We start from the raw sequence: 25,362 nt of genomic DNA, 5'->3' as shown, positions 1-25,362 counted from the left end.
GTCAGCTTGCTGTTTATTTAAAGATTATTATTTTATTTTCTCATCTGTATACTTGCTATATCTGTTTATGGTCATTAAAGTTATTTTTTTATTTTTTTAAAGGAAAGAAAAAAAACAAACCCAAATCAACCAATAATGGTTTTATTTTGTAGGTTGTGGGCGGACGTCGGGTCTTGACGCTGCGTCAGAGCACGTGACCATGACGACCGTCAACAGATCAGTGTTTGACAGATGTTCGTGCGGGAGCCGGACCGCTTCATTCAACCCCGTAGGAGAAGCGGACGGGAGCGGTCTGCGTGTGGATCCTTCTCCGCGGCGTTGGGGTGGGGGGAGGGCTACATGTACTGAAACATGTCTGGGGAAAAGGCGACGAGTCCCTGTAACAAATTTCAAGCCAACATTTTTAATAAAAGTAAGTGCCAGAACTGCTTCAAGTCCCGGGAGCTGCATCTCCTCAACGACCATGACAAGGAGCAGGTAACGTTGAACTACACAGGGATCCAGTTGATGTCACTGGAAATTAATTAATGATTTTTAAAGACTTACGTCTTTAAAAGTCTTTTACGTTTTTGTAACTCAAGTATGAAACGTGAAAATGTTGAATTTAAGTTTTAATCTTCGCAACCTGCTATGTTCACTGTGGTCTAACGGTTGTTTTGTTTGTTTGTTTGTTTGTTTATTTTTTAAATTCATCTGCCGATTATTTTTCCGATTCGTCGATTAATGGTTTCGACTATAAAACGACAGTATAGTGAAATAGTGAACAAGTGGCTGGCGTAAATTTTCCCACGGACCAAGATGACCTCTTCTCATGTCTTGTTGTATCTGACCAACAGTCCAACATCCAGAGATATTCAGTTTTACTTTCTTAAGTGGCAAAGAAAAGTTTCAGATCCTCAAATCGGAGAAGCAAGAAACAGCAAATATTTAACTGTACAAAAGAAAAATGTCTAAAACGGTTGTTCAGTTATCAAAATAACTGCCGATTAATTTTCTGTCGATCGACTAACCGATTAATTGACTAATTGTTGCAGCGCTAATTATTAGCATCCTTGGAGGTTAACTTGCCTTTTCTTTGATCAGCACTTGACTCATTTCTTCAGCTGAAATATCTTATCGTATCGGGAGTCATTTTCTTTTCATATTACCAATCAATCTATTCATTCAACAGATTTGTACATGAATGCGGGTTCTTTAAAATTCCTCCTAACTGTCTGTCCAAAAATTTCTTGTCCGATATGAAACAAAGAAAAAGCAGCAGCAACGAGACAAACAACTAGTACCGGTGCACTCACTGATAAATTCACGGACCGTCGGCAGCGTAGACCAGTGATTTATTTCATTTTATTCCCCCACCACACAGAAAGCGTGTATACCCGGGGTTCGCCGCCTCCGAAAACATTGTTCCTGCAGGTCTGTCATGCTGAGGTGATGTAAGGAGACGATCGTTGCGGCTTCCTACATGCCTCACATTGTTCAAATATGTTGCCCCCCCCCCCCCCTGCCTGGTTTCACTGTGCCCTGTAATTTCAGCAGTGTTGCTCAACCTGCGTACACACTACACATGGTATTACTCCGACACAGTCGGCCGTGCTCACAGAGAAAAGCTGTTTTGTTTCTTTGCTATAAGTGTGGCGCATATTTCCATTGTCTTCAACAGGCTGTATAATGTTGCAGGCTGTGTAGATGCCACTTTCGACAGAAAGGCCATTTGACCTGTGACATCTCTCTCTCTGCTGTGTCTGAATTTCCTCCATCCATCTTAGTTTTTTCCAAATGTCAGAGAGAGTAAGTCACGTCTTTTCCTCCCGCTCAAGTCAAAGTTGAGGGCAGGGCATCAAACACAATCCGGTCCATTTGGGAGCGTCACGGGGCGCAAAGTCAGATTTATTTTCTTTGTTTGAGACGTTGGAATTGTGGGACACATTCACAAAGAGAATCTAAAGATAGCGCATCAGAAGATACAGAATTGGTGCATCTGAACTATGACCTGTTGGTCGATCAATAGAAAATTAATAGTTAACTCCTCTGATAATCGATTATTTAAGTGATTTTTTTTTTAAATAGCAAAAATGCCAAACATCTGAGCTCCCGGCTTCTCAGATGTGAGAATTTGCTGCTTTTCTTTGTCATACGTGACGGTAAAGTTGGATATCTTCGGCCGGACAAGACAAGCGATTTGAACACGTCGCCTTGGGCTTAAGGAAATTTTGATTTTGAGAAGTTGTAATTTTTTTTTTTTTCTGACATTTGATGAACCGAACGAAGATAATCAGCAAATTCATAGATTATGAAAATAGTGATTTTAATCACGGCCCTAATCCGGCCCCTCGTTGCCACACCAAATACTTCATTTTGTCCGTGTGAAGAATTTACTTTGGTTTTACGCTCAAAAAGAAACATTTCTTAGTTATTATTTGTTCTGCTCAAAAGTGCATGTGTGGCGTTAAAGCTGTGGGTTGATGGAAATGTTTTCCCACAATGGTGCTTTCATGTGCAATCTGGAAGGGGCTTTCCTAATCCGAATTTAGCGCTTAAATGCAGAGCTTTTAAGAGTTGAATGCCGGAGCTCGGTGGACCACCACAAATAAAACTTAACTCTAGAGTCTAGCTTGCATGATTGAGTTTCTGTGTACAATATAGGTTACAGTGTGTAATGACAAGGAAGGTTGCTATTGGCTGGGCTGCAGCTGACAGTTGTTTTCATTATATGATTAATCTGAAAGTCTGTGAAATGTCATAAAGAAGTGAAAAAATGCCTGACGCACAATTTCCGGACGCCAAAGGTCACGTCTTCGGATATATTGTTTTTACAGTTGCTGGATTTTTGAGGCCGATACTGATCCATATTTTTTATTTCAAGAACCGTGACGAAGATACGTACTAAAGACATTTTACCTTTTGAAAAATCAACTCGTGAGTGATCTCCGGTGGACACCTCATGTGAGGGTGACACTTTCTGCAGTACGTAAAACCTACTTTGGCTTTTCTGTACTTCAGTTTCTTGTCACTTCCTGTGCAACATTAACACCAAAACCGATATATCTGCTATGAGCTGTACCGGCAGACGTATCGGCCTGGACGGTTTGTCCGACGGACAGTCTAAAACCCCCAGATCCCTCATCTAGTGCCGCGGCGATTAGTCAGTTGCCGGAAGATTAACGTCCGGTTATTTTGATCATTGCTTGGTCCTTTCAGTCAAGCAAAAACTACCACATATTTCAGCTTCTCCAGTCGGAGAATTACCTGCTTTTCTCTTTCTTATACCATTATCAACCGAACCTCTTTTGGTTCGGGGCTGTTGGTCGGACGAAACAAGACATCTGAAGACGTCACCTTGGAGCATGGGAAACTGTGACGGACATTCTGCATTCATTTCTGACCTTTTGTAGACAAAGCGATGAATCCATTCAATTAAAAAAAAATAAATCGACAGGTTCATTGATAATGAACTCGACTAATCAGTGTCTCGGTGAGGTGATGACAACCTTTGCTTTAACTGCTAACTATCCAGCCTCCTCTTTCTCCCGCGACCAACAGGCTAAACCAGTCTACGGGGGCTGGCTGTGTTTGGCTCCTGAGGGGACAGACTTTGACAACCCAATGCAGAGGTCAAGGGTGGGTTATAACGAAACCGAAGTGAAATAAACACAAACATTTGCCACTTCTGCATTGTGACTTATTGCTCAAGAAAAATGAAACTGTACTGTATTTGCTTCCCCTCTCTCTCAGAAATGGCAGCGGCGCTTCTTTATTCTGTACGAACACGGCAGCCTGAGCTTCGCCCTGGACGAACTGGTGAGAAGGCGCTCAGAAAAATTACGAACAAACACAAACATTGAATTGTAACAAAAACATGTAAGCAAGCCCTGCTCAGTGTATGTGTCTGCTTTTGTAGCGTGTTGGGATCAAGCAGGCATCTTTAGGCCAGATGTTGTGAGCAGAACCACAGCAGATGATTTGGGCTTAGCCTGTCCTCTAATGCACACATCCCCCCTCTCTCTGTGATCCCCTCAAATCTCATTCCCGCATCTCTTTCATTCCACACTCAGCACCACGGACTGCTTTCTGTTCAACTCTCACTCATCTGCGTCCTGGTAATCAGTCCTAGCAACGCGGTCTCAGTAACTGGCTCTCCAACCCCTACAAGAGTCATTTGGATTACTGTTGTAATAACACTTAAATAAAAAGATGACTCTGATTCTCCTCCAGCCGAGCACTTTGCCACAGGGGACGGTGAACATGAATCTGTGTACAGACATCACGGACGCTGAGCCCAGGACGGGCCAGAGAAATGCGCTCTGCATCGTCACGCCGGAGCAGGAAATATTCATCCGTGGTGACAATAAAGAGATCATTAATGGGTCGGTAAAACACTGCAGAGAAAAATACGGGAGCGTTTTCTATTGAGGTTTGTCACATCCTGCCTGTGTAATGTCTTGGCTCTGCTGTTTCTGTGTTTCTTCACCAGGTGGAGTGAACAGCTTGCAGTGTATCTACGGACCAATATGCAAAATCAGAAGAAAAAACGCAAAGTGGAACCTGTTGCCACCCAGGTAGCAAAAAAAATGTCCGGTCAGTGATTCAGTGCACACTGGAGCACACAATGTGTTTGTCCTGCCGGCTGTGGGGAGAAACAGTGCTGGAACACCATGATTCAGAGCAAGACTACCAGCTCCCGGTCTGATGGCATGAAAGTCGGTGTAGAAATTCACGGCCCCCAAAGGATGAATCACGTGGTTTTTGGTCGCCCTTGATCTTTCATCTTCTGTCAGTATGAGACCAAAACCACGACCGTGAACGTCATGGTGGCAGTAGAGGGAAAGGGAGAGGATCCCCAAAGTCTGTAGGATTCATCTTCTGGAGACTGTGAATGTTTGTTGAAAATTTCATCTCAATCCATCCAGTGGTTGTTGAAATGTTTCCGTCTGGATCGGATCGGTGGACCGACCGGCTGGCCACTTGCCATACCTAGAGCCAGGCCGCTAGCTTGGCTAAAAATATCAAAATGTACTGGGCAGATTGCCATGAAAGTTTCCGAGCACATTTATGTTATTCAGAGGATGAATCCTCTCAAAAAAAAAAAAAAAAGCTCATGGAAGCAATGTACCTGGCAGAATGCCACGAAATCAGCACATTTTGGATGAACAGTTTTGTTTTCATGCCCCCTTTTTCCTTTAGCTCCTCTGTTGGTAAGGTTTACAAAACCTGGCGAAAGGGCTGAAATAATCAGCAACAAATTAATCAACACCAATACTGGTCATTTAGGTAATTCATCAAGCAAAAATGCCTAATGTTTGCTGCTTTTGTCTCGTTGTAATTGGAATGAGGGCTGAAACATTTATTTTCATTATCGATCAGTCTGACATTTGTTTCCTCAATTAATTGATTAAACATTTAATCTACAAAACATCAGAAAATAGTGTAAAATTCCCATCATCATTTCTTAAAGCCTGAGGTGAAGTCATCAAATCAGCAGTTTCAAACCTAAAAAATATTCAATGTACTGTTGAATAAGAAAAAAAAAAAAAATGCAAAGCTAAAACAAGAGAATGTTTATCGTTTTGCTTAAAAAATGACTTAAATGATCAATGGATCACACGAATAGTTGCAGATTTTTATTTCTGTCGTGACGTCATGACAGTCGTTTCAGCTCCTAATTGAATATTTTGGGATTTTTGGATTATTGCTCGAACAAAACGAGATGTGTCACAGATTTCTGTTTTACAAACCAAATGAATAGGTCCATTGTGAAAATAATCCAGATATTAATCACTGATGAAAATAATCACGTGTTGCAGCCCCTTCGTAGTAGGATGTTATCATTACTTATCATGTGTAAGCAGTGTAGAGAAATGCTTGTCGTAATAAGCAGATGTAAGGACATTTTTGAGTGTTTATTAATGTCCAGCATTTGTTAAGAACTCTAACTCGTCCCGTGAGCAGCCACAGGCGGAGGCTGCTGCGTGAACAGATAATGAATGACAACATGATGAAACACAGCTGTTCAAATATACAATATGTCTTCATAGGACACATTCTAATTGTCGACAAATCCAGTACATTAATAAACACTTAAAATATCCCCTTAGCTGCGTCCTACCACATTATAGTCTGATATAAACCATTTCTTAAATGCTGCTTATAAATACTAAACCGGGGGACTTAAGGTAAAGTGTTATCAATGCAACTTTTTCTATCAAGACATATTTTAGATAATTACATCTATGTTATGTTATAGCCTTCATTATCTGGTCCAGTTCTGGATGCTACAGAGGAGCTGTTAAAGTTGCTGACAAATGCATTTACTAAAAACTTCTAATAAATGCTACGTCGGGTCGGGGGTTAAAGTCAAAAAAAGATAACTGAATTATCTTTTTGTTTTTCCAACAAAACATTAGGAACCCAGTCCAGCAAAGATGGCTGCAACTGACCCGGCAGACTCTAGCTGTGGTCGGTGGCAGGAAGACCAGCAGGGCAGGGGACCGGATGTGACCCCCATCTGGACTGTCACAGACACGGATCACCCGGGCCCGGAGCCGACCCCTGCAGGTGCAGCAGAGGCACAACACACACACACACACACACACAAACACACACCCTTCCTCTTGCACCGTCCTAACGTTGTGCAGATGTTCACACACATACAGCTTTTTATTTAAACAGTTCATTTAACCCTTGTTTAGCCAGGCACGTTGACTGAGTACCGACTTGTATCCGTGGGAACGGGCTGGAGGAGTTTTTGTTTGAACAGGAAGTTACACAGACTGACAGACAGAAACACACAAGCACACTGTGATGTGCAGACAATCTTGTGTCTCTAACCTTCAGGCATCATAAAAGCCCAACACGATCCATAAAAGACCTCTTAAACAGGTCCTAATAGGCTCAGGACAGGTATTTGTCCGTACTGGAGCTCTGTGCTGCGACAGAGTGGACACCAGCACCCAGCTGGCGTCAGGCTTATTGCAGGGTCTGGAGACGTCCCGTAACACAGGCCTGGATTAACCCCCGCTGACAGCGCCTGTACGCTGCTTCATTAAAGGGTCCCGCCGAGAGCCAAACAGGGAGGCTGTCTAATGAATGAGCCTCTGTCAGGACTCTTGTCCATAGCTGGGTTTCCTCTTGTCATTGATCTCCCGGACACTCCTTGAATTCTTTAAGGTGTTCTCCAGACAGGGATAGTCATGTTGATCAGTTCCTTGATCAGTTTTTTCCAGATTGTTTCTGCCATTTGCTGCATCTGATGTTTTCTTAGCAGCACTGCGGTAGAGTAAGGTTGCGACTAATGATTATGTTCATTATCGATTACTCTCCCGATTATTTTTTTGATCCATCGATGAATTGTTTAGTCTATGAAACCCTAGAAAAAGTTCACCAGTAGGCCGACAGGCTCTATGACGACAGGTGTGGTTATCCATCCAACCCGCCCACGGCGATAACATGTCAAAGCAAGTTAAAAATTCAAGAAAGTACATCTCAAAGAGTGGAAGCGCAAAGGTAATACATCAGAAAATCCTTAAAATGGACATATAACCCAATAAAGTCACTTTACAAAATCTGCATGCATGTGCATTGTATTATACTTACACAAATGTGTGATGGTTGAGGCTATGAGGGGATTGGAAGAAGCTACACCTTAAATATATTTGGATTTGAATTTACGACAATATAAAAGCTCTGGAGCTCTGCAGAGAAAGGGGGTGTTCATATCCCCTCCTCTTCTCAGAGATCAACCGATGTATCTCTGACAGGACACTGGAGGATTTGCCAGTCAACGGGTTGTTCTGGTCCAGGGTCCGAATAGAGCTTCTGTGTTCAGCCCTCCTTTTTTTTTTAAAGTGTTTTTCTCACATATGCAGCTGAAATCTCCAAAAAATGTCAAATACCATCTCAAAGCAGCGACTTCACAAACAACGTAATGGATATAAACCAAACTGTGTTAGAGAAATCCACATCCATTCTGAAACCTTTTTTTTTTTTTTGCTTTCTATATCCAGGCAACACCTCCGCCTACCTGTGCCCGGTCTCCAGGGACTCTCCGGCCTTGGACGGCGCCGGCAGTTTCGGGAGCCCAGTATTGGACTTGGGAGCCAATGGAAACACCGACCCTGGCATTAACAGCCAGCTGGCTGAATCAAACAACATCCAAACATCAGCGGACTACAAGAACCAGAGCCAGGACAGAAGGTTAGAAAGGAATCAGGGGAGGATTAGCAGTTTCCAGCCTATTTTGGTGATAACACTGTATGTGTAAATAACTCTTCAGTAGATTTTTCTATGTGTATGTGATGTGTATGTTTGCATGTAATCTGTGGGCAACGCTAACAGCCATTTAAAGTGCCTTGGCAAAGGCAAAGGGGGTAAATGTGCAAGCAATTAGCACAAAGGACATCCAGTGCCTCTCAGCTTCCCCCCAGAATAAAGCCGAACAGCCATCGCACACCGCTAAACACCAGATCAAAGGCTCACGCTCTACCCCTCCATTAGAGATCTGACTGCCGCTTTTTTATATTTAGCTTAAAGAAACCCTCCCAGTTTGTTCCCCGGCAGCATGTAAACTGGTCACGTGAAGAGAATACATCTCAGTTCTTCGCTCATTGCCTTTTTGGGAAACAAAAAACACAAAATACTTACCCCCCCCCCCCCAAATAAGGCCAGAAATTCCAAAACGCTGGTGTAATTAGATATCTGCGGCGTTGTTTCTCAGGACCTTAATGCTGACTGTCTGCGTGCCTGTCAGAGAAAGCAGACTTCAGCTTAAAGCTCAGTTTGAGGGCACGGGGGGCTGCCTGCACCCACCAGAGGCAGAGAGGGAACTGAAACATCCTGCCCAAGAAGAATTTACAGAAATGTCTTATGCATGTGGAAGCAAACCTACATTACCATTAAACATCTACATCTGCTAATATTCTGAAAGTTACAAAGCGGCAGCAAAACAGACACTGTTGCTTGTTATCATGTGATGTTTAAAACAGGGTTTTAAAAAAATAAGTCAGAGTCTTATGTAAATTATGTTTTGGTTACTTTAGATGTCGATAGGCTATAGACTGCAGATTTTAAAAACTAGTCTTTTTGCTAAATCTGACACGTTTAGGTCAAATGTGTGTCGTCCCTGATAAAAACTGCATATGATTAGAGTCAAGTTAGGCTAGAACTCGTATCCTTGTCGTGCAGTTATACTGCTACGTCAGTGTCTCCTTTTTAGCAAAGAAGCTAACCAAAATGCTAGCTAGAATGAGTTGTACGCAGACTGACAATACACAAGCTAACTCAGCTACAATGACATAAATCAATTTGAGTACTTAACATGCACCATTAGTGAATGGTAATATAATACAATATTTTATTCATTTATCTATTTATTTTTTTTGTGAATTTTTTTGTGGATGTTCCAGTGTGAACAGTAGAGAGGTGACAGGAAACGAGAGAGAGAGATTTGCAGTATATGGTCATGATCCCTCACAACTGATCATTTTTAATGTCACTTCCATCTTGCTGGGAGTTTCTGTTCAGAGAGGGTTGTTTAATCTATTGCTTTTTCTCAGTTAAGAGATGAATAATATCTTCACAAGCAAAAATCTGAATACTGGAGCCCTGGTATTTTCAGTAGTTTGTAGTAGTAACAAAGTTTGGTTTTGCCCTGGGCCAGAATCAGGAACATCAATACCAATATCGATACTTTTATTTTGAAAAGCAGCAAATGTAATGATGCCATGTACTGTAGCGGAGTGAAATGGTCATGAGTTATCGAGCTGAATGCATCACTAACAGCCGACTTTCAATATATTTTAATTACCACCAAATATTTTATTTATTTTTTTTTTAAAACTGAACCTTGTGCATTTAATGGTAAATAATAAAATTGTTTAGTGTGTGAATTTTCTGATCGCTACAGGACCTGAAAGTGCAGCGCGAAGAATAGTTTTCGTGCGCCCAGAGCGTGATTTAACATGAGATGGATCATTACTTTGTGCTGACTCTACTTGTGTTGGTAAAATTCATACAAAAAACAAGACATAATATCAGTAGTATTTGATGATTGATCTGCCCTAATATCTCTCAAAGCCCAATCAGTGAAATAATGTAAATGCAGTGTTTCTGCCCCCTGTGGAATCAGCTTCCTAACAGTGCATATCACACTCGTGTCCTAGAAGGCGCTGACTGACCCTAAGCCCAACTTTTAACTGGCAACATTGCTATTCATCATCTTATAGATGCGTATACATTATATCAGGTTACTTTGGGGTGTTTGGCCTGAGTAATACCTGCTCTCCTTCTACACAAAATAACCTCTAACGGCAGTGAGAAGGACTTCAGTTTGTATTTAGTCTCTCGGCAGCAACAGCAGCAGTGGTGACACTCAGAGAACGGTCTTGGCTGCGCTGAGTGTCCTCCGTTCTCTTTTCTACTGCACAGGTGCAGTTTTGGAGTCCCTTACCAAGCTGTCATCCTCAGTGTTATCCTGGTGGAAATGATGTCAGAACCCACCTGTTTGTTAGCGGAGTCGGCGAAGCCACACATACGTTTGGCTCAGGTGAATTTTTTGTTTTGTTTTCTTTCACTAATTAGGTGTTCATTTTTTCCAGCCATGGTAGAACGGCAGAGAGGATTCCGGGATTGGAGGCCACCGAGAAAGAGCAGGGAGGGGGGGCGGCCGTTTCAAGGAAGGGCAGGAGTGAGGCTCGCACCAGCAAGCGAGAGGTAACCACACCAAATACATGTCAAACGCTGCAACATAGCCTGGTCTAGTCATCCGTTTTCTGACACTTGAGCTGCTTCATCAGACCTGCTTGTCCCCCACACACACACACACACAAACACACCTTTTTCAAAGTCATATTAAGGGCGGCCTGTTTCTACTTCAAGCTGTGATGGGCCAGCTGTGCGGCAAGGGTTTGAACTTCTCTCTCAAGATCTCCTTTTAATTTTGTTACGCAAGTATTTCAATCACTGCTCAGACAGGATTTTTCACACATATTAATCATATAATCCAGTGGGATTTTGAAAGGTGTGTTTGGCAATAAGAAGAATAAGAGTTTTCTCAACCCATAAACTCCTTCTTCTCCTTTAGTTAATCTAAAAAAAAAAAGTTTGGAAATAAGTGGTTTTCATCGGACAGTGACAATAGGTAATCCTTGAAGAACCAGCGTGTTCTGGGTCTCGTGCAGGGTCTCCTCCCACTTTGACGTGCCCGAAATACCTCCAAAGTTAGTCATCAAGGAGGGATGTTTTGTTTAACTATGTAAAGTAGCTGAACTCACAAAGCAACATGTTTTACAATTTCTGCAAGTTCATGCATGTTTTAGAATTACTTTCATTACTGTGAAAAAGACCAGTTAGTGTCACGTTTCAGTGTTGATGTTATAGCTCATCCAGCTAGCCTGGCTCAGTCCAAAGGTAAATCTACCTGTCAGCACCTATAAAACTCACTGATGAACATGTTCCGTCTCGTTCGTTTAATCTGTACAGAAACCGATGTGTCATAATGACGTGTTGTGGTTTTACGGGGTTTATGCGTCGGTCTATTTCGTGACTGGGAGCAGTAACTTTGTTTAGTCTCCACATGACGACGACAAAACCTCACAACTTGTTTTTACTCTTCGGTTAACGTATGAATTCAAAAAATGAGCTATAACCTGTCAGTGAGCCTTAGAGTTGCTGGGAGGTGGATCTCGTTAGCTGTTTCCCTGATTCCAGGCTTTGTGCTAAGCTAAGCTAACCAGCTGCTGGCTGTGGCTTCATATTCACTGTCCAGAAGTGAAATTGATACCAGTCTTCTCATCTAAACTCTCAGCAAGAAAGCAAAAAGGAATATTTCCCAAAATGTCCGACTACTGCTTTAACATATACTGACTGTCCTGTAATGTCAACACTGAATGGGTGACATAAATTGTCTTTGGTGATTTAAAAGTGGCTTGAACAACACTGTTATTACACAAACCGCGCCTCCTGGATGATTAACTGGAGGCATGGACACGTCTAACTGGGAGGAGACCCATTGCAAGGCCCAGAAGACGCTGGTGCCATGCCTAGAGCCCCGCACCTAGCTTGGTTAAAAACACTGCATGTACGTTGAGCGTCTATATGAAGCCAACGCAAAGCAGATTGTTAGCTCATATTTACTGAATGGACATGAGAGACAGAAATCGTTATTCTCATCTACAGTAACTTTCAGCAAGACAGCAATTAAGCGCATTTCCCAGTGTTTCAAAACAGTCCTTTAATGCTATATTAGGCCAATATTGACAACATTTCACTAAAAAAATCATCCGCTTACGACAAAATGGATATTATCTAGTTTGCACACACAGTATTGTTGATTGTTCAACACAGTTGTGGCTGTCTAAGGGAAGTCCATCCCTTCAATTCAATTCCATTCAGTCCTTGTCTGACATTTTCCTGTTTCCATATTTCACACAAGGGTGCATGAATTTGCATTAGTTTTATTTTTATCTTGGGTTTTATTTATTTTTTTTAAAGTGTTAAGGTGCCACGATTTAAACACTTCTTCAGACGCTTTTCCACCTTTAGGAGAGTATCATTCAGGGGAAAACTCAAAACAGTTTTTATATAGTTCGACAAGAAGATTCTCAGCAGCCTTCCGCCATGTCTTGTGGCCTTCCTCAGTGGATGGGGCTCCCCACAAAGGTCCATGAAATGTGGTTTTCCATGGTTAAGAAAAGGAACTTAACACCTCATCTTCTTCTATAAGTTTTGGCACATATGTGCTCGGATTTAAAGCTTATTAATATCAGCTACCACCAGCTTCAGTCCTTCATCCTCCATGTACACCCAGCACGGGTAAAGCACAGCCCTTTAAAAAAAAAAATTTAATTAACAAGGCAGGGCAAACAGAAGGAAAATAAAGGACTAACCAAACAAAATAAGACAAAAAAGATTAACCGATGTTAATGATAAACTGCCATGTAATAACAAGGAGACAGACACACACTTATTGTAAACCAATAAACAGAAATGTCCCTTGTAAAACGACTTTTATTGTTGTATTAAATTCAATTGTAAATAGTGCGTCCATGTAGGACACCATAGCTTACTGTAGGAACAAGATGAATAAAAAAGGATATCATGTCCTTCAACGTCAACACCAAACCATTCAAAACCCATTTCCTGACTATGGTCATTTGCTACCACATGACAGTAATAATCATAAATATGAAATGCTGATTAATCTCACCATGGGTTTGGCTACCACAGGGCTGGGCTGTGGACTGGATTGGTTTGACCATGACTCACACAACAAGGTGTAATGCAGAGAAAGACGTCACTTTAATGATGCTCGGACCTGATCAAATTCTTCGAAAGGGTAGAGTCCCCGCTGAGACAGTTTGCATCCATCAGCCAGCGTGTAATCACGAGGGATTCTGTTTCATTCCGTTTTTTTGCACCTTGTTAGTCCACATTCAGTCCACGACGAGCGCCAAAAAGCAGGTGACGAAAGTTTGGCATGAAACGCGTGGAGTCAATGCTGCCGTGTGAAGGCCTGTGCTTCTTCCAGCACGTGTGTCAGCAGGAGGGAGAGAGTCGGTGATTCATTCCGAGCTGCATTTTGTTTGTGAACAGAACTGGTTTTGATGCCCTGAAGGCGTTCAGCGCCTGCTGTTGTGTGTTGTAATCTGGGAGACGGCAGTCCTCTTACAGACTTTTTTCCAGGGATTCCTATCAACTTAAACAGGGTGCAGTGTAATGTTGGGAGCCGTGAGTCTCAGGGACTCTTTATGAGAATTTCTGCAGAGTCACGTGACAGTCTGTATTTGCTGAACCGGATCAACTCTGGGTAAGCTCACAAAGTAGCGCCTCCATTTGCAGCTCCTTTTTCCAGTCCACATCTGTTTGTGACTGTGTGTTGTCGGGCCTAGACCCCAGTGATTAAAGAGGTGAGTAAACCTGAACAAGTGTCTGTCCGTGTGTGACAGAACCAGCAAAACACAAACATGAAGCATGAGCGGTCCACAGGGCTAGATTACAAGTTGAACCAGGCTTACTTCGGTAAGTCAGGTTTATTTTTAATAAATTCTGTTTCATAAAGGAGGTTTAAATAAATCTGACATAAGTTACCATGGAAACTGATACCTCCAGCCATCGGGCCTGCCTGGTCCTGAGGGGTGTTTTACAAATGTGGCTCTGAAAAGCAGGTTCTGTTGTCAAAACTGTTTCGTGTCTTATTTTTATCATCTCAGAAATATTTCCAAAATATGATGTATTTTACCTTTCAAAGACACAGAGACCATTTTACAGGCCTTCTTCTCCTCACGCCCCTTCACCTGCCTCAACCAAAAATCTATTAATCAAATCCAGACTGTACTGAACTCAGCCACCAGGCTTTTAACAAGATCCAAGAGAAGTTACCACAACACGCCTGTTTCAGCCTCCTTGCACCAGCTCCCGGTATGTTTTTTACAATTGATTTTAGGATCTTACTGTCGACCTTTAAGGCTCTTTGTGGCCTCTCTCCGTGCTAATTATCTGACCTCTCAGTCGCATACGAGCAAGTACGTAGTCTGGGGTCCTCGGGGCAGAGGTCTTTTGTCTGTTCGCGAGGCGCGGCTGAAAACTAGCGGCGGCCGAGTGTTCTCAGTCAGAGCCCCGAAGCTTTGGAACGAGCTGCCTGAGGAAATCAGTTCAGAGGAATCGGTGACCTCTTTTAAATCTCCTCTCAGACCATACTTTTATTTGAGAGCTCTTCCTGGTCTTACCAGATTTTTATCGACTCGCCTTTTGCTGGCGACTTTTCAATTGGGTTTTATTTGTTTTATTTTCTTATTACTCAATCGGAAATTGTTTTTATGATCTGCTTTTGAAGTTGTCGCTTTGTGTGAAGCACTTTGTATCGTGTGTTTAGAAAAGTGCCGTATAAATAAAGATTTTTCAAATTTCTTTTGATTTTTTTAAAGACAACTCAGAGCGTATGTAAGCACAGACCGAAGACATACTTCACTGATCACATCACTTGTAAATCTAGAACATGGGCATGTAGAGCAGATATGAAACATCTAATAAGAGAGTACTGTAAATATAGCTTGACCGATACTCATATTTGATACTGATATTTGAGAGTTTAAAGAAATAAGATATGTCAGCTGATAGTCTTTGACAGTATTGACAAAGATTGATCATTGATCATGAGTCTATTTGCAATAAATGTCAAATTAATCTAAATTTAGCATTTAGCGGCTAAAGAGGCATTTTTTCCCTCAGGTTCTGGTAGAGACCAAAAACAGAGCTGAAAGCGAGGGAATCCCGGGCTTAGACTGATCTGTCAAGTCTGCTGCCCCCAAGTGGCCAAAAAAAACTATTATTCAGGTTTAAGGGATCTCAAGGATAACACAACATTGTGTTTATAAATAGATCAAACCTGATGTGAATCCACATATCTCAGACCAAGATCAAAATAAATCCAAGTTATCAAGAGTGAGAGTGTGAAGGGTACAAGCAAGGCGTGTGTGTGTGTGTGTGTGTGTGTGTGTGTGTGTGTGTGTGTGTGTGTGTGTGTGTGTGTTTTATGTTTTGTCCAAGACACCCCCAGGGCTCCATAAGTTTTCTTGCTATGGAATAAGTTACCTGGCTGGGATCCTATTTGATTTACTTTAAAGTTATTTGCCATGTTGCATCTTATACATCTTGATGATAAATAGAAAAATAATATTTCTCATGCATGAGTTGATTTATCAAATGCTCTGCAACAAACTGAGCTCAGAGAAGAGTTGGGCAGGACTGAGTACATTTTTTCGACTCTTGCGTCAGAGTCTGTGCTGCTCTGAATCTACAGAAATCGCAGTTTTGTCTTAACATGCATTTTCTTCACTGCAAATGGATGCGATCATTGCTTGTTTTCTTGGGTCACTGTTTCACACTCATGAAATAAACCACGCTTGACTTAATCTGCTCACAGCAGCTGTGTTTATGAGACAGATTAACCCTGACTCAGTTTCAGGCTCATTCGGTTTTCAGAATAAACTTTTCTGAGCCCCCTTCATCAAACACGCACCAGTCGCCAAAGCCGATGTGGAAAAAGCATTGTGAACGTACGATCACAGTAGTGCAACACAGATGGTCATCAGTGTGGCAGCTGTTAATCTTTGATTAAACAGACAGGTTCACTCCAGATGATTTGCCTTTTAAATACACCAGAAGCACTTCTTGTCCCACGTGACGATTTATGTGTCTTTGGGTGCGTTTGGTTTGATGGCCGGGAAAAGGTCAGAAGAGCCTGTCCGGAGCTCATTCGGGCCTCAGAGCTGAGATTCTCAAGAAAGCCCCCCCCCAAACGCCCGCTCCACGCCCACACAAGCTCTGGGAGGCTTCTTCACTAAACAGAGGACAGGCTCTGTCTGCAGCGGTCAGCGTTTGGGAAGAAAAAAAGATCACTTCATACTGCAACCGGAGCACTGTGTTCCTGCATGTGTTGTGTCCTTGGATAGTTTTCAATGTAAATGCCAAAAAAAAAAAAAAAAAAAAGAAAACACAAAGAATGTTGTGTAACGATTAAAGTGGTCATTTTTTCCCATTAAAGTGGTTATATAAGAGGGAAGAATGAATCTTTTGAATAGCAGTGGCTCAAGTAAACAAGAAACCTTGTTTCATTTAATGCTGTGTAATCCAGACTCTGATACGTGCCGTAAAGGCAGCTCTGTTAGCCACCATGAAAACCTGAACACAAGAAGCACGCGGGAATCTCACTCTCAGGTTTTTTCTGACTTGCAGCATCATTTTTGAAATGTAAGACAAAAAGCTGCAGAGTATCAGGGATTAAAATTGCCTCTAAAACCTTTTCATGCATTCCACAGCCAAATCCAGTCATCCATGTGCAGTTCACTGGCGATGTGAGTAAGAGTTTAACGGGCAGTGGAGAAAAGCCTGTTGGGCTCCCTGCGGTGCTCTACAGCAGGCCTAATCCTTACAGCTGACATCCCTGCCAAGGATCCAGACTATCGGTTACTCCGGTTGAAGGAATGCTGGCTGCAAAACTGCCACCGTCCCAATTCAGAAAACACGTCACGTCTTCGCATCCGTGAAAACCTGCGTCTGATAAAAACTCAACTGCCGGCGATGAAAGGAGTTCTTGTGATTTCAGTATTTTCACAGTCGTTTCATTTTTTTTTTTTTTCCGACTTTTTCCCCTCAACAGAAACTTGAGTCATGCGGAGACAAGGCCCAGCTCAGCGCTCCCCCCCCTCAGAGAAGAGCCAAATCTCTGGACCGCAGGGCGTCAGACACTGTCATGACGGTCAGTAATTAGTAGTACTCTTTCAGAAAATAGACAACGAAATGCTAATTATTTGTGTCTGAAAACCAGGCATCGTTGTACACTTATGCTTCAGCTGACAGTGAGAGTTAACCCTCTGACCTACACGGTAGATAAAATGAATGGAAGTCACAATCCCGCCCCCTAGAGGCCAAACAGCTCCTTGCTCCCCGTGTGACCATGAGTACTGACCAAACTGAGTATTGAGAGTTGGTCAGATTCTTCGCCCTAGTTTCCCATTCTTTGATCAGATATATCCTGACTTAAATCCTAGTTTTGTTGATCTTATGACGTAGGTGTAGTAATAATAATAATAATAATAATAATACTTGAAAATTACTCATAATAAATACTTCTTTGCTTCTCTTGTGTCCTTAAACCCAGTATGTAGTAAAGCGATGCAGTGGTAACCCTTCCCTTAGCTTGCTCATTTGATGATGGTGACAATACACAGAAATGATCATAGAACATTGGTATTAAACCAAACAAGGAAACATCTCCTGTTTTATATGTTACATGGGCTATGCATGAACGATAATATGTTATTTTTCCAGCAGACTTAAATGTCAGTTCAAAATCATGTTTATAGACAATTCTTATAAAATTAGGAAAAGTCATGTCAAGTATCGAGGTGACAAAATTATGTTATGTGTGTTTTTTCAGCTGTTAAAGAGGACCTGGGGTCTCCAGTGCCCCAAACACAAGATGAGGGTTAAATTTTAAAAAAAAAGAAAAAAAAAAGGAGAAAAACGTATTTATATTCAGCAAATTTCAGGAATAAAACATTGCGTTTTTGGGTTGGCACTGAAACTTTGTATTTATTTATCGGCGATAGTCGACTGAGATGAAGTTATTTACATCTGTGACGCTTTGCCAAAACGCTAACGAATCCTCTAACTGCAAAGATAAAAAGCCAGTTATATAATTACAATTACAACACATTATTGTACATGTACATTACTCATTACAAAAGAGACATAATAGGACATATAAAGACCATACCGGCAGATTTTACCAATGTAAATCAGTGTCTACCTGTATTTTTTGGCTTGTGACTCTGCTTTTTCACTAATGAATGAATACAATTTGTTCACAAAAAAACATCAGAAAGATTAAATGAAAGTCTGAAAAAATAAAGTTTTTGCAACAGGGATATGTTTTTTCTGCTTTGTTATCCTGTAAATCATCTCATGACCTCCCACGTTTTTCTCCCCCAGGTTGGGGCTATTTCTCCTGTTCTTTTCTTTGAACCGTTGCATTTGTGTTGACAACAAAAATGTTCACTTTTTATCTTCCTTACAGCCAGATTTATTAAACTTCAAGAAAGGCTGGATGGTGAAATTGGATGAAAATGACCAGGTAACCTATTTTTAGAGTCATAAACTAAATGATTGTCGTGCATTGGGTTTTGTTTAACAGCCTCTCACATTCTGTACTTTTCATTTGTCTTTTGCCTCCCTCTAGTGGAAGAAATACTGGTTTGTGCTGTCGACTGACAGTCTGAGATACTACAAGGACTCAGTAACTGAGGAGGTACTTTGATATTAGTTGTTTTTATAGAGTAAAACATGTAGTTTTTGTGTTTGATTCAACACAGGGATATTTTCTGCTTTCTCCTCTCAGGCTTCAGATCTTGAAGGAGAAATCGACCTAACAAAGTGTTATAATGTGTCTGAGTACCAGGTGCAGAGGAACTACGGCTTTCAGATCCACGTAAGACTTCAGATCAACAGTTCCTACAGTAAAGAGTCTGAATTTGATCTCCTGCTTTACCGAGAAGTTAAACGTAATTTTTATGTGTCACAGACCCCGAAAGCTGTCTACACATTGTCAGCCATGACTGCAGGGATACGCAAGAACTGGATCCAGTCTCTGATGAAAAACGTACATCCAGCTAACGCTCCAGATGTGGCCAGGTAAAGTCAAACTCAAATACTCCTGTGGGATAAAATGGCAATGTCTCAATCCAAGACATTAATCTGGGTGGTGCTTCACACCCAATATCCAACCTTACACATCAGTTTGAGTGAGCCTATATTTGATCTTGTTTTCGGTTCAGGACTAATCCCCCCTGTATGATATCAGTGGAAGAATCACTCAGATCCTTTACCTTTGTAAAAGTATGTAAAAGTACTTCATTACAAGTACAAGCCCTATATTCAGAATCTTACTTAAGTAAAAGTACAGAAATATTATGAGACAAATTCAACTTAAGTATCAACAGGAAAAGTAAAAATGTCCTGTGACTGATATATTATTCTATCTGACATTATTAGATTGTTAATACTGATGCATCGATGCTTCAGTAGCATTTTACTGTTGTAGCTGCTCGAGGCGGTGCTGGTTTTAACTTCTGTATATAAAGTTAGTTTAGTCCAGTGGTTCTTAACTGGGGGGTCAGGCCCCTCCAGAGGGTCACAACATAAAGCTGACGGGTCGTGAGATCATTAATGGGGGAGAAAAGGAGAAAAATAATACTAGGTCAAAACCAAGTACGTGTTTACTTCTCTCCTACTCTCTGTGCTCACATCTACAGTATTTTAATTCAGCCCAATTCCCATTAAAGCTGTCACATTTACATGTCTTTTTTAGTTTAGTTTATATGACAATATGAGAGAGGACCCCAGGTGACACATGTGTCTGTAAAATGTCAAGAATAACAAAACAAAGTCTAAGACTTATTTCCATTGTGGTCCAGGGGCCTCTGTGACATCATACTACCACAAATCCATATAACAAATAACGCATGTATCATTAGCAATAAAGTCAACAATAAAAATCACTCCAAATCATATACACATATACAAGAATTACATACAGATTCACCAATTCATCGTTTAGTCTATAAAATGTTGGAAAATAGTAAAAAATGCACATCACAATTTCCCACAGCCGAAGGTGACGTCTCAGAATAATTTGTTTTGTCTACCAACCATCGGTCCAGAACCCAAAGGTATTCAGTTCACAGTGATAGAAAACAGAGAAAATCAGTAAACCCTCACAATTAGAGAGGAGGAAACCGTAAATGTCAGTGTTTTTCCTTGAAATAAGGACTTAAATGATTAATTGCCTATTTTCTTTCCAATCAGTAATTTCATCCTTACTCTACATTGTGATGTTTTCCCATCTTCCTCCATCTAATCATACCTTCATGTTGTGTTAAGTTTACCTGGCCACCACGTTCCCTGCAGCCCACCTGAAGCCCTCCCCAAACCAGATGTGACTCAGGACTCTTCCTCCACTGACGTCACCACAGAGAGAGAGCCTCGCCCCAAACCCAGGAGTGTGATGGACAGACGGCGACAGGGACGCTACAAAACCTTCGACTGGGCTGAGTTTAGACCTAAGACCGAGCCAACACTGGAGACGGATCCTCAAAGGACTAAATCGCCATGCTCACTGGAGTTGGGCGACCTGGAGAGGAGGAGGAGGCGGGAGGAGAGGAGGAGGAGGTATGAGAGCATGCTGGGCTTCCCTCTGAGTTGGGAAGAGACTGGAGACAAGACAGAGGATGGCGGTGTGAGAGCACTGAGTCCAAAATCTCAGCAAAAAGTGGAAGAAGAGATAGAAGAGTGCTGGAGGCAGGTGGAGAACACTGTGTTCAGACTGGAGAGGACGGTCCCACTGTTTACTGAAGCCAGAGACACTGTTGAGATGGAGACGCTGATTGACAGCTACAGGAAGGGGGTGAGTGCTTCGGATCTGGGGTCAACTCGTACCAACGTATGTAGACCTTTATAGAATTCATGGTTTTTAGTCCAGCTAGCAGCATGGGGGGGCAGTGGTCAGTCAGTCCATCACTTCAGCCTAGACTAAAATATCTCAACAGCTATGTGATGGATTGCCCATGATTTTTGTACAGACAATCATGATCCCCAGAGGATGAATCCTGCTGACTTTGACCTGTCATCTAGCACCACCAACAGGTCATTTTAAATTTTAAGTGTTGAAATATTACAACATTTACTTATTGAATTGGCACAAAATCTTGTACAGACGTTCATGGTTCCCAGATGATGCATCCATAAGCCTTTGGTGATATTCTGACTTCTCCTCTAGCAGCACCATGAGGTTGACATTTGTGGTTGTGAGTGAAATATCTTAATCTCTTGTATTGCCATGAAGTTTGGTGCAGGTACGTTTTGGTTTATGGAACAAACACCTGCATAAACTCAGATTTCATTCACATCAGCGTCAGCTCGACTTTGTGTTCAGTGCTAATTGGAAAATGTTATCATGCTTACACGCTAAACTAAGATGGTGAACATGGTAAACACACCTACCAAACGTCAGCATGTTAGCATTGTCATTGTGAGCATGTTAGCATGCTGACGTTAGCATTTTCCTCAAAGCACCACTATGTCTAAGAACAGCCTCACAGAGCTGCTAGCGTGGCTGTAGACTCTGACACTGTGTCCCACAGATCGAAAACAGAGTTAAATGATGAGTCAACATTGGACTTACATTCATCAGCTGGCCAGAGAACTTATTCTACATAAAAGCCGATCTTTCTCAGTGTCTGCTGGATGTGTAAATAGGCAACAACATTTGCACCATCGAAACTTACTAAGGTTATCACTGTACACGTCAGCAGTTTCTCTTTTTTAGGATGTTGTAGAGATCTTCTGCCCCCAAGTGGCCACAAAATTCAATTAATGCATCCTTAAATTGTACCACTTTCATGCCAGAATTATATATTTTCCTCATATAGGATTTAATGTGGTAGCATCTATTGTATTTGTACCGTCAGGGTTGCTGATGATGTTTATTTCCTTTTTTTATCAGACTCTGATACTGTAGCAACAGGTTTAAGATGTGAGGTTATTATGTTTTAGAGTAGTACGCCTGTAATTTAGTATTGCACTTCCACAAGCTGGGGGAACCTGTAAGGGACAGATATTTTTTGATGAAGATGTCCCAAATTAATGCAGCAGAGGCTGAGATACACCAAGTTAAAGTTCCAGATTTGCTTGTTACACAGGCTTTACGTTTTTACAATTTATAGTCTCAAAAGCCAAATTTGAGTCATTTTCTCCGACTTGACACAGCTCCTACTGTACAACTGTTTTCACAGGCTGAGAAGATCTAACGTTAATGAGTAAACGAGTCAACTTCTCATCTTCAAGTGTAAAATTGATGGAGTACCCCTTTAACTGGTTGTCTTTGTGTTGTTGAAGGTTGAGGATCTGAAGGTTCAGCTGGAAGAGTCGGAGCGTCACAGACTGGAGCTAGAAGCTCAGCTGAGTCCAGTAGGTTATCATCAGCGGCAGGTCCCATCGGTCTAGCAAAATACGATTTTGGCCTCGAGTCTGTTGGTTAATATCTTGTTTCTGCACTTAAACATTCGGGTAGCTAATCTTCCTTTTCCCTTTTCTCTGTTTTCTTGTCTAAGCTGGACCCTCCACTAGGTTCTGAAGCAGATTTTTGCCCATCGGACACAAACGAAAAGCTGTCAAACAGCCAAACCCAGAGCCTGAAACATGTATACGAAGGGACAAGAGAGCTCTTACAGCAGCAGAACATGATCGGAGAGGAAACGCAGGAGCAGCTCGGCCTTGAACCACCTTCGTTAACACTTCCGACACCCAACATCTGGTTGCATGATACAGAGGGCAGTTTCCAAGAATTGGGAGATTTCTTTCCTGAGAGTGAGGCCACACCTTTACTTTCACCTGCATCAGACAGCCAACACATACTGTCTCAGGGCGATGGACAGATTATAGGACTAAACTTTGATGGCACAACAACCGACCACCAGAAGCAGCTGGACATAGAAGGCAGTCAGCCATTTCCCAACTCAGAAACAAAAATAAATAACAGTGACTATAGCTCAAATTCATTAATTTTGGAGAAGCCTGCAGAGGTAGATGACAGCCCACTCAACTGTCTCGTAGAGCAGCACATACCTCCAGACCAGGCGGTGGTGAGGAGGCTTTCCCAAGAGGTGAAGCTGCTTGCCAGCCAGAACGAGGCTCTCAACCAACGCAACCAGGAGATGCTAAACCAACTGACAGAGGCAGACCGTGAGATAGAGAGGCTGAAAGCGGAGCTCAGCAGCAGGTACACTGAGCCTCATCACCTTCCAGAAGTGGAACAACAGGGAAAGATGAGCGCAGAAGATCTGGAGGGGGAGCTGAGCTTGAGGAAGCAAGAGCTCCTGGAGGCCCAGACGTTGATCAGGTCTCTGGAGGAAACTCTGAGGGAGACGGAGGCGCTGCTGCAGCCCAACGTCCCGGTGGAGGAAGAAGAAAAAGGACAGGAGAAAAATGAGCAGAAAGCAGAGGGGTATCTGCTGCGGTGTTTCGAGGCTACTGAGGCTAAGCTGACGCAGCTGGAGAGGCAGCTCGATCAATCAGAAATAAACTGCAGGGAACTGCTGGTGCAAAACGCAGAGCTGAAGGAGGCTGAGAAACTTCACCATCAGAGAGCTACAGAGGCGGAGGCTGACATCAGGAGGCTGAAGCAGGAGTTAGAGAAGGAGAGGTTAAATGAAGAAAAGAGATGTGTTTCTGGTGAAGAAAGGATCCAGCAAGTGATAGAGGGGGCGGTCGTGAGGTTGGAAGCTTTGGCGAAATTACTGGAAGTGATTGACAAGTTTGGTTTTGGAAAAGAAAGTGAGCATGAGGAGAAGATGCCTGCAGTGGTGAGTCAGCTGAAGAGGGAGGAAGGGTTCTGGAGTTTGCTCCTCAACGGACTGCGAGCCAGCTCCTCGCAGTCACATGAGGAGAAATCTGTAGAAGTGCTTCTTAGCGAGGTGACGGAACATATGATTTTAGAGAGAGAAATGCTGCTTCTAGGCCATGGTCTACTTTCTGAGTTAGATTCATGCACAGATGAGGGAAGGGAAGGTTTGAAAGATCTGGATATTATTTGGAGTACTGCAAGTGTGACAGCGACAGAAACCAAAAAGATCGATGAAAGCAAGATATTTGATTCTAATAACCAGCCGTGCAACGTTGAACACTTCAGAGCGATCGCACAGATGAAAATTTCTTTGCTAAACTACGTGGCCACCTCTGTCAGCACCTCTGCCCCCGAAAAACTCCAGCTGGTTGCAGACAGACTTAGCGATTCTCACGTTTCAGAACATCCTTGGTTTGGCTTCCTTCACTCTGCAGCCACTGAAGCACTGTACTGCTATCATCTAAGCTGGCTTCAGTCGAAATGTGAGAAGGAGGTTGAAGAAACCAAACAGAAACTGCTCACTTCTTCTCTTAACTGCAGCAACTGTGTCAAACTGATGGAAGAAAACAGGGAGCTAAAGGCAAGATTGTCGAACCTAGAAGAGCAACAAGCATCCTCATGGGGAGATAGGATGAACATGAGTTGTCAGACAGAAGAGACCTTCCCACAGGACACAGATGCAGAGCATCAGATAACAAAAGAAAGTACTGCAGATGAAATTCGGGAAGAAAATGCAAAACAGAAACCTGAAACACCAGAAGAAGAGATGGTTGAGCCCCCGCTCAACTGTATCGAAATCCCACTGGTGGGAATCCAGGAGGTGTCGGATGAAAACTTAGAGGAGAGCGATGAATCCCAGCAGGAAGCAGGTCCAAACCTGGAGCTGGAGCAAGTTTTAGTGCTGAGAAGAAGAGTGAAGGAGCTGGAGGAGCTGCTGGTTGTCACTGTGGAGGAGATGAAAGAAGAGTTTGATAGGAAAATGAGTTCTGTTCAGATGCAACACGAGAAGGAGATGGAAAAGCTGAAGGTAGGAAGTGTTAAATGTTTGACTTTTAACGATAATTTTGTCTCTTGATTTACCTGTCTTCATGCCAGACTAAAGTAAAGGGGAACTCCACCAATTTCACTCATCAGAATCTGTTTACAGGTGTTGGAGTACTACTGCATATGTGAAAAGGTGGTATAAAGCCTTTTATAGCTCCAAAGGGAGGGAAAAGAATAAAATCTGAGGGAGGCACCAGGTTCGGACAAGGAGGAATGCGTGAAAAAAAACACAATACCTCTCGTTCTGCTGCATCATCTTTGATGGGTTTTTTTCCCAACTTTATCGGATTGTTACACAGTACACTTTTAAGAATTATATTTCCTCCAATGAGGGAACAGCCACTGAAGTATTCGACCTCACTACAGAC

General features: G+C 42.3%; 1 protein-coding gene across 1 annotated transcript in view; it reads left to right on the top strand.

Moving 5' to 3' along the window:
* The first annotated feature begins 235 nt into the window (after positions 1–235).
* LOC120788356 (myosin phosphatase Rho-interacting protein-like) overlaps positions 236–25,362 on the top strand; it is a 30,064-nt gene continuing 4,937 nt past the window's right edge. Inside the window, exons 1-16 of the mRNA XM_040124118.1 lie at positions 236–477; positions 3,541–3,618; positions 3,733–3,798; positions 4,213–4,364; positions 4,472–4,556; positions 6,402–6,552; positions 8,001–8,190; positions 10,590–10,704; positions 17,150–17,248; positions 18,569–18,625; positions 18,731–18,799; positions 18,890–18,979; positions 19,073–19,182; positions 20,431–20,953; positions 22,444–22,545; positions 22,659–24,977. Of these exons, the coding sequence (XP_039980052.1) occupies positions 352–477; positions 3,541–3,618; positions 3,733–3,798; positions 4,213–4,364; positions 4,472–4,556; positions 6,402–6,552; positions 8,001–8,190; positions 10,590–10,704; positions 17,150–17,248; positions 18,569–18,625; positions 18,731–18,799; positions 18,890–18,979; positions 19,073–19,182; positions 20,431–20,953; positions 22,444–22,545; positions 22,659–24,977 (4,332 nt within the window). The 5' untranslated portion in view covers positions 236–351. The remainder of the gene's footprint in view (positions 478–3,540; positions 3,619–3,732; positions 3,799–4,212; positions 4,365–4,471; positions 4,557–6,401; positions 6,553–8,000; positions 8,191–10,589; positions 10,705–17,149; positions 17,249–18,568; positions 18,626–18,730; positions 18,800–18,889; positions 18,980–19,072; positions 19,183–20,430; positions 20,954–22,443; positions 22,546–22,658; positions 24,978–25,362) is intronic.

Source organism: Xiphias gladius, chromosome 3 (genome assembly GCF_016859285.1).
Source record: "Xiphias gladius isolate SHS-SW01 ecotype Sanya breed wild chromosome 3, ASM1685928v1, whole genome shotgun sequence".
NCBI lineage: Eukaryota > Metazoa > Chordata > Actinopteri > Istiophoriformes > Xiphiidae > Xiphias > Xiphias gladius.
The sequence above is the reverse complement of the archived record's forward strand: the minus strand, read 5'-3'. Positions and strand labels throughout refer to the sequence as shown.